This window comes from Saccostrea cucullata, unplaced genomic scaffold (genome assembly GCF_032062105.1).
Source record: "Saccostrea cucullata isolate Sc308-1 unplaced genomic scaffold, CSIRO_AGI_Scuc_v1 ctg23, whole genome shotgun sequence".
Classification (NCBI taxonomy): domain Eukaryota; kingdom Metazoa; phylum Mollusca; class Bivalvia; order Ostreida; family Ostreidae; genus Saccostrea; species Saccostrea cuccullata.
In genome coordinates, this window is record NW_026932470.1 from 446,582 (window position 1) to 464,765 (window position 18,184).

Sequence of the window (18,184 nt, forward strand, 5' to 3'; positions counted from 1 at the left end):
CCTCATTCTTTGAAACTTTAATTACCAGCACTTTGTCAACTTACTAATTGTGCCATAGATTGCTGAGCATTTTTACGCCTGAATGCTGCGGAAGAACGGTTTCTGTTCTTGGGTGGAGGGGCTTTCCGATACTGAAAGTGAAACTTCTAATTTTAGCATTTTATCATTTTAATTCTTGGCTGGAAATTCCAATGGCTTGACAAACATTTGAATTATTTTTTGAATTCATAAATTAACCTAAATACACAAAATAAATCAACATAGTAATTTGTTTATGGAAGATAAATTGATTTTAAGTGGTGCACTATATATTTTTTTTATCCTTAAAAGGCACTAGCTGTAAGATTTATGAGAGATTGTTTCATAAGTGTCTACTTACTGATCTTAGAACAGCTGTTTCCCTTTTGATGGCCCCAAATTCTGAGTCGTCATCATCCTCATCAGCTATCACTACATCAGGGTTATCTGGCTGTTTGTAACTTCTGTAAAATATACCAATACAGTATACTGTAAATGTAAAATATTTAGCAGTGTATTCTATTTACTTTAGCAATTTTGGTGGAAAGCAGAACCACAAAATCAAGTACATAGCAAAATATCTTGTATTTCATGTGTTATATATAGCACATTCAGATAGCACTAATTACCCAGACAAGATCTCAAATTTTGCACAACAGCTATTGTTTTGAAATTGAAAAAGAGTATGAACATTATTTTCCCCAAACATGTTCAAACTTACAATACTGTAAAATAACATATTTCCTGGGGTCAAATTTTCGTGGTTTGAGGAAAATCTCTTGGTTTGTGGGGATTTGAAATTGTGGATCAAGAATTAATGAGTACTTGTGTATGTAACATTTTACATTTTGTGATGGACATGAATTTGTGGGTCTCATCATACCTCAAATACAACGAAAATTAAACCCCCCACGGAAACATATGATTTCACAGTATGTGAAATGTCTTTTTTTTTGGAAGAAATATTATGTTTTATGATTAAACCCATCTAATACATTAGAAACTTTGATCAGCTTTTAGATTTAGTTTTTACTTTGCATTACAAAGAGTGCACAAATTTGCACAAAAAAACTGCAAAATTAAAATACTATTTTAATTTTGCTGTATGGATCAAGATATTTCAGGATTCTATGAACTGCATTACCCAGTATCTGAGTCTGCATCGGGGGAAGGGGTGATGGTTATTTTTGGTCGCATTATAACGTCGGCTTCTTCCTTTTCCTCATTCTGCGTCTCCTTTGGTTTAGGAAATCGTGGACCTTGGCCCTGGTACAAAATAAACAGACATAAACAGAAATTTCCACATGTATTTGTAGCAAGTCATCAAAAACAGGTACCTGGTTCATATAAATGTAGTTTTTGTCAATTGACTAGATAGTTTTCATCCTGTTTTTCTGTACCCCTTGAGTATTTTTATGATTGACACTTTATGTGTGCACATAAAAAATTTTCTGCAATTGAATATAACTGCATGATGGCTATGATGTGTCTAATGTTGACAAGGCAGAATCATCACCCAAAACCTAATAATAGCAGATGATGGTCTCCAGAGAAATTACATGATGAACACAAAACCACATATGATCATCATCTACTCACCAAATAAACTAACTGATTTAAAGTCTGTTAGAGAAATGTTAATAGAATTACCATAGGCATTCCCATAATGAGCCCTTTGCCCTCGAAGGCCTTAAAAGCCTCGCTCTGGGGTCGTTTTTTGGGGGTGGGGCCTGGTCGGAGGGGGGACTCTTTGCTGTCATCCTTCTTCTCAAAGGCTTTTAATTTGTCTTTAAATGATAGCTTATTGTCATCTGTCTTCTCCTGTGAATCTTCACTGAAAAAACAAAACGCAAATGCATGCTTTAATCTGTTTATAGGGAATCAATGCACATTAGGACTTTACTGCATGTGTAAATTGAGTATTTTCATACATTGCCGCATTATTAGTGAGTAAAACATGAGTCACCGCTAAATGCAAAAGCTGCATCGTGTTTATACAGATACTGTATTTGCCGTAATAAGTGCCCAGGGTGCATTTATCAGACTGATCTGTAACAGAGTGTAAAATTGAAAACGTAATTTTTTCGCTTATAAACCATTTTAATATATTCTAATTGGTAGGTTATTAATATTATAGCAATTAGATTTTTGAAAGCATTTATCTGTTTGCAGTTGAGCAGACAATCTTTATGAAATTTTATCTACAAAATTAATAAAATGCACTGTTAGAAAAGTAATGGATGGTTCAGGAGTAGTTTGGAGAAAGTATCTTACAATACTATTATCAGATTGGAAGTAACATATGGGGGGGGGGGGGGGGGGGGGGGGCAGTGTTTGTGCCAATTAGGGTAAATATGGTTTGTATGATTTTGATTTTCAGATTTGGTTAGAACTCTTGGCTGCTGACATGGTATTAGTGCTTCCTATATAATTAATAGTAATGGACATTTGTAATATTTGGCATTTAATTCAAAACACAATTAAATATGGATGAATTCAGAGGTGAAATTAATTATGAACATCTAACCTGCTGAAAGAGGTCTAATAAATGATGAATGTGTCAAGTTCGTTAAGTTGTTGACCATAATATTTGCATTCATTAAAATAGAAGTAGAATTTAGGAACATATAAGACTGTTAGAATTTTCTCTGGGGTGGAGGGATGAAGAGGGGAATTAAATGTAGCATTAATCCTTAACTTACTCTAGATCTGAACTAGTACTCTCTGTCATATCAAAGTCACAGATATTATCCAGAGAAGAAATGTCCATTTTGTGTGAATGATTGTTAGAGGTAGTGTACTAGTGATTAGAGTTGGCTAGAGAAGCAGTGTTTCTGGTGGTCAGAAGGAATCCATTAGCTGTATAGACTGCAGGCAATGTGTGAGAACTAACGAACCACTTGTTAATTAGATAAACCTGGGATTAGGAGTCTGGGTTATCAGAGGGCATCTGGGGAGAGAGGGTTACCACCGATGATGTCATACTGTACAATAATCAACTAAATTGTCAAGCATTCAAATGATCAGAACAGGAAAAAAATCAACACCTAAATAAAGTATGTGTGTAAAAATTCACTATCTAATGAAATACAGTCATTATAGAGTATGTGTATAAAATTTACTCAAAGTATGTGTTTAAATAAATTTCCTCTAATTCTGACAGTTTTTATTTAATGTGGAATTTTTTGTTTTTTAAGGCTAAATTGCTTTTCTAAATTTCAAGGATTGCTATTGTTTTTCCCTTGTATGATCACACTTTGAATCATATTGTGAGAGTTCAAATTCTACTTTACATTTCTGTACATTACTGGTTAACGTGATTAAGAATGCTTGAAGCTAGATCATAGTTTCCTTGTTTTTTGTGAAGTGTTAGTATTTGTTTGGACGTCTTCCAACCTAACACTATTACCTTTTTCTTTGCAAAATGTATAAACTTGTTAATATAAATCAGATGGGGCCTGCTACTAGCTCGACTAATTAACAAAGTTGCAGAGTGTTTATTATCACCAGATGAATTCAATAAAAATGAAAACCTGTTGCATCGGGGCATTTGGGGTTATAAACCAGAATCAGAGGCTTGTTTTTTTTTGTTTCTTTAAGAATGCTAAAGTTGTAGGTTTCTGTAAGCAGGATCGGAGTTATAGCTGTATTGGATTTCTGTAATGTGTGGCACCAGAGTATTTGATGGGCCTGGAACGGCTCCCCTGACTAGGATCAATAGAGAAAGAGAGGTGCTTAATAGGAAGTTATGATACCTAACCATTCATCATTATCTGACAGGTGGAAAATCAATTTGTACACTGTGTGACAAACTTATTGTAGTGACACCCCAAGGCTATTTTGCACTACACTGTCAACTGTACTACTCATAGCTACTTATGGTGGGGCTATAAAACAGTATATCTGTTCTGTTTGTTTTTGCTACAGATTTTCTCAACACTAAGCCTCACAGTTAAGAATTACATTGTTAAGTCTATATATATGGTAAGTTTTTCAAGGACTTGTGACTATAGAGAAGCTAACAATCATCACTTGAGTATTCTTGTAACAAAACATTCCAAACTCACCCTTGTTTTTTGTCGTTTTGTTTGCTGGTTGGTTTCGATACTTCCTCTTTGTTGACTTTTTCGTTGTTCTGGTTTTTGTCTTCGGCTGTTTTCTCCTCTTTTTCCTCAGTTTCTGGGGACGCACTGCGCTTTCTCCTGCGACAACAGCATTGGAAGACTGCTACAAGGACAGACATGCTGAACAGAGCCACAAGGGTGCTCGCAATTGTCAACACCATTGTCGACCACGAACCTCCGCTAGCGTCAACATCCGCTTGTTGAAGTGCTTCTCTCCGGGATAGAGAGAGGGATTCAGGGCGGCTCGATTTCACTGTACGATACTCAAAAATCACCTTAGACTTCTCTCTTTCACTCTCTGTCTCATAATCCCTCAAAAATTTTTTGTTACTATATTGAAAATTATTTGTGTATCCAATTACTTTTCGACCTAAATCATTAGTGGGGCTAGCTGGCTGAGTGTTCTGATTTGAATGGGCGACTTCCTGAATAAGGTGAAGAGTATTATTTTTACCAGCCTCAATGGTTTCTATAACAGGATGTGGAGCCGGCTTGAGAAATTCCTCCTCCTTGGCTTTACTAGCAGGTGTAGGAAAGCACCATGTTGTCTCCCAGCCCACAACCAACACACATAATATCCATATTTCCATGTTAGAACACATCTGAATCACCTCATACAAGACATGAAGGCAAACTGCAAGTAAGGGGAGTACATACAGGATTTTCCCAGCCAGAGATACTACACATAACTCCTGATTGCTAAGGATGAAATAGTACACACTGACATAAACATTTCCTCAGGCAAAAAGGTCATTCAAGTGTGTACGTAAGACTCGCACCTAATCCTGCTATGTCTGCAAAAAAAATTCACTCTATAATTAACACAGGGTTTGTTAATTTTACCACACACAAGAATGTCATTCACATGCTGCCATTTAAAATCCTTGTTTGTCAATACAGAGAAATGGCTTGGTTCATCGGAGTTGACCTGAGAAAGACTACACTGATTGCAAATCAATAAATCTGCAACCTTCCCGTGCACAAGGGCAGAACAGCATTACACAGATTAGTAAGAACTGGTGTGATCCCTATAAACAGAGAATTCACTGGCAGGGCTCGCACACAATGTTAACCAAGCAGGTGCTCTGTAACACAAAAATATTCCTACTTTTCCTCACAACAAAGCCTGCACTGTGATAAATTCATATTTCTATGGGGGTTAAAAACAACAAAATATGTACACAAGAGATAAGGCTGATTCCCTGTACCGCTAATACCTAAGTTCAAAGGAATGTGTCAATGTGGCGCTGTGTGAGTCATTTCCTTCTATACCCATAGTGCACAATGTCATTATCTCCGCTAACTAGCTTAATTTAATAGCATCTGTAATGTAATAAGTCAAATTGTGTCCTGAATTGAGCAATTCTCTTTGCTGATGTCATTAACTTTTCAACTCGGTGTAAGAGTTTAGTAAAGAAAGTATAATGTCAGTTTCAACAACACAGGAATTAATATATGTTCTATTTTTTGTTTTTACAGAGCGTTTGTTTTTTGCAGTGAGAAACTGCGTGTGAGGGCTTATGAATTATTTCTATAAATAAAATATTCAGTCAATATACTGAGTCATTAATACTGTCATTGGTCATACAGATATTTAGTTTTTACAAAATATCTTGTCTGAAATTAAGTAGTTAAAACCTCTAAAGGAAGGAGTTAAATTTCCCTACAGTTCATTAGCGATTTATATCTTACATTCATTTTCTCGGAATTAAATTAACCAGAATTTAAAATAAAAACAATGCTGTAACAAAATTGTTGTGTGCAGAAAGAAAATTCTTGAGATGTTATTCTGTTTGCAAAATTAAAACAAACTACTCAAGAAAAAAAAATAAGATCACCAGAAGCTATTATATAAAACAGTCGGCAACAAAACGACTTACCAGGGGTACCTCGAGTGAAGACGAGTGGTACTTGTTATAAGACAAGGAAACACTTCAAACTATACGAGGAAGAAGACCGCTCATTAGCCGTGAAGATTACATGCATTGCTTTCAGACAACTGAATTGCAGCATAAAGAAAAAAACTCCTTTTATTATTATAGTTAGGCTGAATGATAATGTAAACAGATCGGGATAAAGGAAGTATATAAAGCACCACAGGTGTACGTACTCTAGAGTTAAATGTTAAACGAAAGTGTCATTAAATCTCCTCACAAGAATTTGTAAAATTTAAACAAAACTCTAAAAGTATTTACATAAACAATGAGTATATAGTTTTTGTTTTCTAATGTCAGTATGATATTTCATTTGCTAGCGTGTTTCTTTAAAGCACTGATTTTAGAAGACATAATATGAAAAAAATGTTTACGTTGGTGCAGCAAATTCTTATTACAGGTTATGAACAAGGAAACGTTGTAATTACACTAATATCAGATGGGAATAAAAATAAAGTATTTCTGTTAAAATCCTTCTGTAGTCATAATAATTTATTTTTAATTAGGTTTTATCTTCTGTCTTTGCAGCCATTGGTCAAGTTTAAGAGTCATCTTTACTATGAAGAAAAAGATCATGTTGCAGAGACTGAAAAATCATTAAAACCACTTATAGGATCACAGGTAATTCTGAGTTAATGACTGGCCCCTACGTACTGTGAAACCACTGAAAGTATTACAGGTAAAGACTGACCCTAGAATGTATACTAGTACTCTGAAATAACAGATAGGACTGGCCCTCATATACTCAGAAACCACTTATAGTATCCCAGGTAAAGACTGACCCTAAAACATGCATACTGTGGAACTACCGATAGGACTGGCCCTCATATATTTAGAAACCACTGACTGATTCTCACATAATGAGTTTGCAATGTCTCTGATGTCATCAGCAGTTACTGATACATGTACCTTAAATTCCCAAATCCACAAATTGGATCCCAGGTTAAGATTTCCAGATAATGACCTGGCGCAATATCTTGATATACACTATGAATTTTCTGTAGGCACTGATGGGTTCCAGGGATAAACCTGGTACATGTATTAAGCCCTATCCTCTCTAATTAAAACTAATGAGTAATTTTAATTAAGATAAGGATTTGCCTAATAGATTTGTTGAACAATCACATTCTTCATATTAAATGTTTTACCCTTGAAATCCCTGACTCCATCATTTGGTCCTGTGAAATACCTGATAATACCTGCTCCCAAAAGTCCCTAAAACCAAGATCTATGATAATTTGTGATAACAAGTGCCCCTCAAGTGACTGCCACATATGTTTGGACTGCAGGTAACATCATTCTAATCATAACTGATCCAGCTACTCATCTAATGGAGTATTGATCTTTGATGCTTGTTGCTAATGGAGTTGAAATCTCAAAAAGTGCTCTTCACTTAAATATGTTTCAGCTCCTATAAAAGACTATTAATTACAATGCTGGTTGGTTGCATTACTAGAAAACTGCTCTTAAAAACTTCATGTTTGACACAACTTCAGTTTTGATTCGTTATTTCAATATTGAAACTTTTTTCTGGGTGTTTCAGATCATTATGTACAAGAATGGAGTCTCCCAGGGAATAGCGTATGAAGATGTGTTTGAGGGTGTATATTATCCTGCAGTCTCTCTCTACAAAAATGCCAAGGTTTGTATGTTTCTGTGTGAAAGAATCACAGAAATTCTGTCCTAAGGTAAATACAAAGGTTTTACATCATGAAATGCCTTGTGAAATTTAGCCTCTGTTCTATTTTTGCAGGTGACCATGAATTTTGGACCAGACTTCAAATGTCCCCCGCAGGGCCTTAAGGACTTCAGACCGGTATGTTACTTAATACGACTCTCATTTGAAAGATAGATGCTGTTAACCAAATGATTTCAGCAGAAAAAACCCAAATTTTAATTTTTAGTCACTAGATCTCTCATAACAATCTGACCAGATATTTTTAATAAGAAATTGTAGTTCCACTGGTTATTTGCACCTGGTTTTGAAGCACCTTTTCATAAACTTTTTGTGTACAGAATTATGTTTCCTGATGAAATCACTAATTTTTGTGGTGGTTGAATTTTTATTGTTTTTGAGGTATAGAGAGACCCACAAATTCATTACCACCAGGAATTGTAAAATTTGATAAGCATTTTTACTGAAAACTTTTGTCACGAAATCAGATCCCCACATAATCAATATTTTTTTCTAAAACCTTGAAAATTTGCACCCACGAAAATATTTTATTTCACAGTATTTCCTTTTTACACTCTGTAGGAGATGGTCATTGAGATACTTGAATTAGTTCCAAGTTCTTTATTAAAACATTCAATATGTTGTATATTTCAGATGTCAGATGCTGCGTCTCAGACAATGGTCGAGTATGCCCTCGCAGACATCATATACCACGTGGAGAATGAAGGAAAGTTACCAGAATTCTGAACACAGACTTAGAACTTCTCAACCTAATCTGTAAGGAGTTATTGTGAGTCTGAAGCAAGACATCATTACGCAATGCCTTTATGTAAGAAGGCCAAGGAAGCAGTCCCACCCAATTGTGTGAAGTCTTGTAACAAACTTTTGTCCTAGGACTTCAGTGAATGTAATGATCTATGACTTTCATGTTGTCCATGTCTATGATTAAAAATAAATGTAAAAACAGAAATTCTTTGCATATTTTATTCAGCAAAATGAATATCAATGAAAATGGTCATATTGAACTGTCCATGTTCTGTTTTATCACATTGGTCCATTCATGATGAGCATGAGAGTTGAGAGTTGGCAGTGAGATTGCAAATACTATTAGTTAAAGTCTTGTTGTTATTGAGTTTCTCTGTAAACTTTCTTGAGTTCATTAATTAATGCAGTTAAAATAGGATTACCACCATGTTCTTTAATCAGCTCCAAAATTCTACAAAAAATAAAATCACTCTGATGAGTATTCAGTGGTGTCATCACAGCTAAAGGGGCATAACTCTACCATAATATTTTTAAAAAATTGTACATGTGTATTTGGAGCCATAGTTTATACAGTTTACCTGTTTTCTAATTCAATTAAGGTTTCCTTTGTATAATCAAATGATCCTAGTTTATGTAGACATTCTACACAGTATTTCTTCACATCATTATCAGTCGTCCGCTGTCTTAGTATATCTAAATCAAAGCTAAGGAATTTATAGCCTTATGGATTAACAAACTTGGAGGAATGATCTATCTCTCTACAAACATGGATATTATACTGAGGCTGGTGGCATAAATGAAACTTCTGACTATTAATTCTTAAATTGAGGGAGCTAACTCCTGTATGGTCACTTGACAAAGGATACTAATAACCTGGTTATCTTCCTTGCTGCTCCTTATGGCATGGATTATAGGAAAAGAAAATTTCCCCTCTGTCAGGTCCTCACAGTAGCTCTTGTTTGCTTCATACTGAAATATATATTATGAGGGTATAAAAGGAATTTGTTATTTCTATTGGTTAATTGGCAATGTACCTATAGTTTTAATTAGTGTCTTGAATTTATGAACTAGGATATTTACCTCTTTGGAGTACAGATTAGCATAGTCATCTCTAATTTGGAAATACAATCCTAAGGCATTTAATAAAGGAACAAAATCTCTGAAATTAGAAATCGAGAATGAAACATATGCTGTATACAATGAGTTTAGTAAGTCAGACAAACTGTATACCATGTAAGTGTAGGACTTACTTTTTACATTCACTAAAGAGCTGCATCAGCCCCACGGCTAAACCAAACAGTCCTCCTGTCTCTGAAATTAACACCAGTATCAGATGAGTGTCCAAAGAATTCTAAAGTTAAAAGTTCAGTCTCTTAAAAAATTAAGAGTTATCCTAATAGGGCTTAGACAGACGAATGGGCATGTTTTTTTTTCAGTATAGCCCCCCTCCCTACAAAGTTATTAAAAGAATTAAACCATAGATATACACGTAATGATACAATTCAAACTGAAACTCGATGTACAGAATTTGGGTCTTTTTACACCTTGCCTAGGACTTCCTCTGCCCAAATGACGCTTACTGAGTTGAATGAACCTGTCATTTCTGAACTTAATGAGTTGAATGACCTTGATCTTTATGACCTTACTAAGTCAGGTAACCTTTGATATATGACTTTTCTGAGTTGCATGTCCTTGACCTTACTTTTGATGACCATGGCCTTGTACTCCTCCTCTGTAGGACACACCACAGCATCCCTCCAGTAAATATCCATACCTTGTCCCCTGTGTAACTCCAGGAGCTGGGCTGTAAAACAATCAGTAAACAAAGTATTAAAATAAACAATGCTCATGGACCATGATGCTCACCTGAGTTATTTTAGCACTGCTGTTTCTTCAGAATTTTTTTTTCAATCATATTCCCATGAAAAAGTGTGATCCCATTATTGGCCCAACCCTAACTCTAACGGGTCTCTGAATCCACATCCCATTGGAAGCTCCAGTATTAATATTTAACTATCATGGCCTTGCAGTTAAGAAGAAGAATTATTTTTCCCTACATACATGCATTATGTAAAATTTGATCATTATTTTAACCAAGAATTAACTCATGGTCCATAACATGAAAAAAAATTAAAAATGATTCATGTATAGATTCATTGGAAACTTTTGTTCCCTATTGTGTCCCCATTCTATTGACAAAGGCCATGAGAGAACTGTTTTGGATCTAAATTATCTTTTGAAGCTTTCACATAAGTTTCATCCTTTTTGGTCCAGTGGGTCTTGAGAATTTTTTCCAATACATTTTCCTTATACATTTCAATGTAAGATTTTTTTATCCCTATTAAATCATGGCCCTTTCCAATCACCAGTGGCAATGATTTGAACAAATACTGTAGATCACTTAATTTTCGCGACATCATATTTTCGCGTGATAGTCATTGACTATTGATTAGCGAGACAAAATTTTCGCGAATTGTGGTTATTGCTCTATATATTCTTAAGGAATACTATTGTACACGAGAATTAAATTTTTGCGAGCACACTCTCTCGCATAATTACGCGAAAATAAAGTTCTCGCGAATAAAAAGTGATTTACAGTAAGAGCTTTCAGCTCCGGTTACCCCAATGAATATGTCATATTTACAAGCATTAGGTAATAACTTGTTTTGTATATCAAAAAGTACTGTAGTTTTGTTGTTGTTTTTTTTTGTTTTGTTTTTTGTTTTTTGCATATCCCTTATTGCAAAAACAAAAAAAAACCATGCAAGTCTAGAAAAGCAATAAATTTAAACGTGTCAATTTACCTGTAAATACTTTTGTGCTGTCTGGATGGTCTAACTGTAGAACTTTTTCTAATCCCAGAAAATATACATAATTAGCTGAGTTTATGGTTTGTGGAACTCCATATATATTGTGAGCCACTGAAAACAAAATTCAAAATTCTTTAAATAAAATGTAAGATCTACAATTTAAAATACAACTCTTATCAATATAAGAGAGGCCCATGGGCTACAGTGCTCATCCAAGTCAATAAATCCCTGCTTTTTCTCCTTTGCTTCCATATTCATGTGACCAGTCAAAGCTTTGCTGTTCACGAGAGGAAGATTTTAAAGATTAATTCCGAGATTTTTCCTATGTAAAACTTTTTCTTTGAGAAAGGGCAATTTGAAAGTTACAATAAAATATCTCTTAATTTGACCAAGGAGCACACTGATTATCTGATCAATACATAGGGCTCAAGGCAGATGTGACCGGTCAACTGGGGATTATCACTCCTAATACACACCTGTTCCTACTTCTGAAATCATTTTTTCTTAGATGGACATATTTGTTATCTTTGCCTATTTCATCTTATTTATTTTCTTTTATAAATGTAAAAAGTTTATATACAACACAGATTTGGCTTTTTTTTGGACATTTTTCCAAGGTTCGGGTAAGCTAAAAAGAAGTGAATATGTACCTGGAATTCCTCTTCTTAAGTTAGAGTTATCTTCAATATCATCAATTCTGCAAGTAAATGAAATATCATTTATGAAGTCTAGTATTAATTGGAACAAAAATAGGAAAGACTGAATTCATGTCAACAACAACTCAGTCACCACATAAAATTTGCCTAATTGTGTGAAATTTTAGGCAAAAGTATGATGCAGAATGGTTAAAAATTTAATGAATACAAAAGTATATTAATGATAACATTCTTGAATGTATTGACTTGCCATTCGTTCAACATTTCTGTTCTATCTATTATAATCTACTTATTCTTGTTCATCCATAAGAGTTTTGAAAAGCTAAGAAATACTCCCTCCCCTTAAAATATGTATGAAAATATAAAAAAAAAATCATTTGATAAATTGGCATACTTTCAATCATTATGAAATATACATGTACTATACAATTATGGACTCTTTTGGTGTTGAATATGGTTTGTTATTCACCAGAAAAATATCCATATTGACCGAGGCGAAGCCGAGGTCAATATGGATATTTTTCTGGTGAATAACAAACCATATTTCGCCTCGGTCAATATGGATATTTTTCTGGTGAATAACAAACCATATTCAACACCAAAAGAGTCCATAATTGTTTTATTATATAGTCGGGATTTGAATAAAAAAAGACAGTGAAGGCTGTATGACGACACCATTTTCATTTGCGATCTTCCATTGTTGAAAATAGAAAAAAATCTCAAGATTACTCTTTGTAACTTCCGTGTTTTCGTTCCGAATTTTGCTATATGTAAGACGTCCAAATAATAAAAAATAATCCTGAAATAGGTTTGAATAATTGTTTTTCTGCTCAGATACGTAGCTCTCTGCGGCCGGTGCAACCATTGTTTACAACGTTGTTTGACGTTATGACTGTGACGTCACAATGCCGTTGCACGCACAGTGACCCTCCGGTGAATACGGCCACAATTGTTTACAACGTTGTTTGAGGTAGTAATTGTGACATCACAATGCCGTTGCACGCGCATTGACCCTCCGGTGAATACGGCCTAAAATCCGGTGAATATGTAGTGTTACGAACTTTTTGCGTTTGTATAGATTATATAGGGACTATAAATAGACTATATAATAATAGTATTTAGTGAATGAGGTTGAAGATAAGACTTTCCTTGAATGGCTTCAAGGACCAAATAAAGAGGCAGTGATTGTGAAAACTGTGTTTTGTAATGCAGTATTGTACAATTATGTTTACTTCAGGTTATATTTATTTACATAGTATGTACCGTGTACATAAAAGCTGATCAGAGACATTCTAACAACTTGTGTCTGAAACGCTTGCCTAAACAAATACTTGGAACATTTAAAAAGGAAGCGCAGTGAATGTGAATCTTACAATAGACTGGCATTATGCAGCATCTGAGTGACTTCTCCAATTAATTTCAGTTTCTCCTCAGGAATATTCAGCCAGCAGTTGAATGCCTATATATGTAGAGTTAAGAAAAAGAGAAAAAGTCAATTATCATTTGTCTGTCTATTTATCTGTATATTTGTAGGATAGCACAAAAATTGAAATCAAAGAATGAGTGCACTTATGTATGTCATTTGGAACCTTTTCGGCTACCCATTTTAAGCTTAATATTACAATATATCGCTAAATCAATCTATGATTAATGTGCAAGCATATGCTTTTGATATTTATTTATAGAATTTTTTTTCATACATATTTCTATAATTACAGAAAATATAACTGAAAAGAACATGTAAAATCCTTAAATTCCGGAAATTTGAACGAGACCACTTTCGAGTCTAAGGTATCCGCAAATAGGCGGAGACATTTAAACCGCGTGGTTGTGGAATGTAAACATTAGCACATATGATTGTTTTCGCACTACGAATTGAAATGGAGAAGAGAGAGAGATCGTGTTGATTTTATGGTGCACAATTATTAAATGATTCTAATGTTAAGGGATGGGGTATATGTCTTGCTCTGCAGACCATAATACAGAGGCGACATAAGCCTATACATGTACTAACTAATGACACTGTCAATACCAGAATTCTTTCAAAACACCCCTAATGAAAAGCATAAAGTTAAATAAGAGACATATTATCTTCAAACCTTATTAAAATTTGCAAAAAAATCTCCCACAGTTTGAAGTTGGAATTACGATAGATAATGTCACAACATTGACTTAAGCACAATGAAATTTTCAATGAAAGCATTAGCTTATCGAACAGCAGAAGGTCACATGAGAAAGGTGATTATAATATCAATCGTTGATGCTCGGTGCCCGGTTAATTTAGTAGCTATCTCGACCCTAGTTTGGGGAACATTTTTTTTTAAATTAGATATGAGCCGCAACTTGGCCAACATTGTCCTTTGGATATGTATAAGTTTAGGTTAAAATACACATTCTGAGCAAATAAGAAAAATGGCCAAGTTGCGGCTCGATGTAAACAAAGTCGTTGAAAACTGGTATGCATATGAATAACAATAGAAATGAGACAAAACTGTTAGACCCCCGTCTCAAAAGCTAGTGTCGCTCGACATTATTTAATACTTTCATGTAATATAATATACCAAAACCTGCTATTAAGATATTGTTTAATACCTATAAAACAAAAATGTAATGAATTTTGGAATTATATTTTGCGCAAAACATGGGGATCCAACTCTCATAGCTTAAGTGCAGTCATTCTTTAACTGAAATTTGGACAGTAGATATTTCATGGGGCAAAAAAAAAATAATATAAAAAATTTGAGGCTTTTCTTTTTACTTTTTATATTTGTTTTACCTCTACCAACTTACTTTCAACAATGAAATTTAAGGAAACAAGAGGCCCATGGGCCACATCGCTCACCTAAGTAACTTGGGTGATGCAGTTCTTTACCAAATTCCTCCTCTTGCTTTACCTATCATGCCCCACTACCCCCTTCCCTTTTATGATTTTAAAACTTTAGAATCTACACTACCCCAGGATGCTTCCATATAAGTTTCAGCTTTCCTGGCTTAGTGGTTGTTGAGAAGAAGATTTTTGAAGATTTGTTCTTTATATTTCTATGTAAAACATGGATTCCCTATTGTGGTCCCGCCCTACCCCCGGGGGTCATGATTTTAACAATTTAATATCTACACTACCCAAGGATGCTTCCACATAAGTTTCAGCTTTTGAGGCCCAGTGGTTCTTGAGAAGAAGATTTTTAAAGATTTGTTCTATATATTGCTATGTAAAACTTGGATTCCCTATTGTGGCCCTGCCCTACCCCCAGGGGTCATGATTTTAAAAATTTAATATCTGTTCTACCCAAGGATGCTTTCACATAAGTTTCAGCTTACCTGGCCCAGTGGTTCTTGAGAAGAAGATTTTTAAAGATTTGTTCTATATATTTCAATGTAAAATTTGGGTTCCCTATTGTGGCCCCGCCCTACCCCCGGGGGTCATGATTTTAATAATTCAATATCTACACTACCCAAGGATGCTTCCATATAAGTTTCAGCTTTCCTGGCCCAGTGGTTCTTGAGAAGAAGATTTTTAAGTATTTGTTCTATATATTTCTATGTAAAATTTGGGTTCCCTATTGTGGCCCCGCCCTACCCATGGGGGTCATGATTTTAACAATTTAGAATCTACACTACCCTAGGATGCTTCCACATAAGTTTCAGCTTTCCTGGCCCAGTGGTTCTTGAGAAGAAGATTTTTAAATATTTGTTCTATATATTTCTATGTAAAATTTGGGTTCCCTATTGTGGCCCCGCCCTACCCATGGGGGTCATGATTTTAACAATTTAGAATCTACACTACCCTAGGATGCTTCCACATAAGTTTCAGCTTTCCTGGCCCAGTGGTTCTTGAGAAGAAGATTTTTTAGTGACCCCACCCTATTTTTGTCTTTTCTTGATTATCTCCCCTTGTAAGGGGACTTGGCCCTTCATTTTAACAATTTAAACTCCCCTTCATCCAGGGTTGCTTTGTACCAAGTTTGATTAAAATTGGCCCATTGGTTCTTGAGAAAAAGTCGAAAATGTGAAAAGTTTACAGACGGACGTACGGACGGACGACGGACAAAATAAGATCGGAAAAGCTCACTTGAGCCTTCGGCTCAGGTGAGCTAAAAATTATTTGGAAAAATAACCAATAAAGAGTTTGATACTACTCATGATGTGGTCAGTAATAAAGGAAAGACTTACTGCAGCTAGCTTTGCCCTGACTTTTTTCCCTGGTATCTGGCATATATAGTTATAGGGCTCCAACAAAATCTGTTAATTGAAGAAAAAAGTTATATTACAGAATGCACATTTAGCTTCAAAGAAAAAGTGGTATGATTTAAACAAACTTGAACCTAAACCAACTTAGGATGCTTATACATATTTCTTTGACTGTTTTTTTTTTCCCTCTCAATTCAATATGGTCCCACCCTACTTCCGGCCCAGGGGTCATGATATGAACAAATCTGAATCTACACTACTTGAGTATATTTCCATATACCGGTAAATATATCCAATCATGATTTTGCTGCCGAGTGACTTTAGAAGATTTTTCTTAAACACTTCTGTTCATCCATCATGGCCCTATCCTACATTCGGGGGCATGATTTGATTCAAACTTGAATCTACACTACCATAGGAAACTTCCATATAAATAATAACCAATCATGGCTTAGCTGTTCTTGAGAAGATTTTTTTCCCATATACTCCTTTATAAAACTTTGCTCGTCCATTGTGGCCCCACCATATCCTCAGGGGTCATGATTTGAATAAACTTAAATCTACACTTTCTGAGGATGCTTCCATATAAATACCTGTATGACCAATAATGCTTTGCTGTTCTTGAGAAGATTTTTAAAAGTATCATTAATTTTTCACTAATTTTTAATTATCTCCCCTTGGAGAGGGCGTGGCCCTTCATTTGAACAAACTCTAATCCCCTTCACCCAAGGATACTTTAAAAATGTTTGGTTGAAATTGGCCCAGTGGTTCTTGAGAAGAAGTCGAAAATGTGAAAAGTTTACAGACAGCTAGACAGACGGATGCCGAACAAAATTTAATCAGAAAACCTCACTTGAGCTTTCGGCTCAGGTGAGCTAAAAACATGAAGGACACTAACTTTATCATTGACATCTCCTTCCTTTTCACTCATTTTGTAAGAATCAGTCAAGTTTTTTCTTTGGTTCACAGTCTCTAGGAATTACCACACCAGTGCTCTAGGTCTGCAAGAATAAAAAAAAAATGGTAAAATCAAAACTAATCACAGTATTAATTCATAGACAATGCTCAAGTATAACCTAAGAAGTGAAAATTAGAAATCCTATTTTTAATTTTTGAGTACTTAATTCTTGTCTTATTACCATTACTGATATGAAAGTTGAAGACTGTTTACAAGCGTAAAATTTCATTCTCATATTATACATCTTTAACAGTATAGATTATATAATACCAATAACCAGAATTTGTGAAAATTTTGTTTTGCCTAAATAAATTTTCTAAATAGCTATTCCATGAAAATGGGGTACTGCAAATATTTATAGTGATGTATTGTACCAGTGACGTATATACGTCACTGATTGTACTTAGTTTATCAACAATGTATAAGTATATACTGACAAAAGGCAACAATTGATGTACTACATGTATTTTGTTTTTATTGTCTTTTCACATTTGAGGGATGGGTTGGAGGGGGATGGAATGGGGTGTTTCTAGGATAGTAATTACAAGAACTTATCGACTGACTGGGGGCATGGGTTCAAACCCTAGTCCATCAAATTCTTTCCCTCTCTGGTTACAGAAGCACCCCCATATAATGTTAAGTTTAATAATGCCATGACCTGATGGCCACTTTGGGACTGGGCAAAGCGCATGCTATGGCATCAAAAATTTTATAGGAAAAAGAGGGAGAATTTTTTACGGCGGGTACAAGCTAGGTGTTTCAGGTGAGCATTATGACCTATGGGCCTTATGTTCTTTGTGTGAAATATTCAATCCATATGAGCATCAGATGTTGTTTGCATTTAATAGGCATTACATTTTTATAAAATGCCTAACGTATATAGGCCTACGTGTCATACATGCACATGTCAAAATTAATTAATTTTGTACAAAACTTACCGTCTTCATAAATATCCAGTTGTGTCAATCAAGTTTCAGTGTCACTGTGAAACAAAAACGATTAAAACAGTATACTTGAAAATTGGAATTCTCTCTCTCATTATCACATCATGGAATG

General features: G+C 34.8%; 3 protein-coding genes across 7 annotated transcripts in view; 1 reads left to right on the top strand and 2 right to left on the bottom strand.

Moving 5' to 3' along the window:
* LOC134235207 (muscle M-line assembly protein unc-89-like) overlaps window positions 1-5,443 on the bottom strand; it is an 8,030-nt gene extending 2,587 nt beyond the window's left edge. For both annotated transcript variants that reach the window (XM_062717341.1, XM_062717340.1), the window contains exons 1-5: window positions 4,086-5,443; window positions 1,669-1,852; window positions 1,163-1,284; window positions 380-482; window positions 45-131 (exon numbers count right to left, since the gene is read on the bottom strand). In XM_062717341.1, coding sequence (XP_062573325.1) covers window positions 45-131; window positions 380-482; window positions 1,163-1,284; window positions 1,669-1,852; window positions 4,086-4,744 — 1,155 coding nt within the window. In that variant the 5' untranslated portion in view covers window positions 4,745-5,443. The remainder of the gene's footprint in view (window positions 1-44; window positions 132-379; window positions 483-1,162; window positions 1,285-1,668; window positions 1,853-4,085) is intronic.
* The window catches only part of LOC134235208 (set1/Ash2 histone methyltransferase complex subunit ASH2-like), a 27,022-nt gene extending 18,301 nt beyond the window's left edge, over window positions 1-8,721 (top strand). For all 4 annotated transcript variants that reach the window (XM_062717345.1, XM_062717344.1, XM_062717343.1 and 1 more), the window contains 4 exons: window positions 6,605-6,697; window positions 7,620-7,718; window positions 7,830-7,892; window positions 8,406-8,721. In XM_062717345.1, the coding sequence (XP_062573329.1) occupies window positions 6,605-6,697; window positions 7,620-7,718; window positions 7,830-7,892; window positions 8,406-8,498 (348 nt within the window). In that variant the 3' untranslated portion in view covers window positions 8,499-8,721. The remainder of the gene's footprint in view (window positions 1-6,604; window positions 6,698-7,619; window positions 7,719-7,829; window positions 7,893-8,405) is intronic.
* Window positions 8,722-18,184, bottom strand: LOC134235210 (geranylgeranyl pyrophosphate synthase-like). Its single transcript, XM_062717346.1, has 12 exons — window positions 18,067-18,184; window positions 17,069-17,171; window positions 16,153-16,221; window positions 13,356-13,441; window positions 11,977-12,023; window positions 11,321-11,437; window positions 10,219-10,320; window positions 9,767-9,827; window positions 9,597-9,675; window positions 9,383-9,485; window positions 9,095-9,209; window positions 8,722-8,967 (listed from the first exon to the last, which is right to left on the bottom strand). The coding sequence occupies exons 2-12, from the start codon at window positions 17,099-17,101 to the stop codon at window positions 8,877-8,879; spliced, it is 903 nt and encodes a 300-aa protein (XP_062573330.1). The 5' UTR covers window positions 17,102-17,171; window positions 18,067-18,184; the 3' UTR covers window positions 8,722-8,876.

Bases quoted from the DNA above. Each gene is read 5' to 3' on its own strand.
- LOC134235210 (XM_062717346.1), bottom strand. From the start codon at position 17,101: ATGAGTGAAAAGGAAGGAGATGTCAATGATAAA. The intron at 13,442-16,152 runs GTAAGTCTTTCC...CTACATATATAG, and splicing joins TCAGGGCAAAGCTAGCTGCA to GCATTCAACTGCTGGCTGAA. The intron at 9,210-9,382 runs GTATCCTTTGTC...GCTTTGATTTAG, and splicing joins GGAAGATAACCAGGTTATTA to ATATACTAAGACAGCGGACG.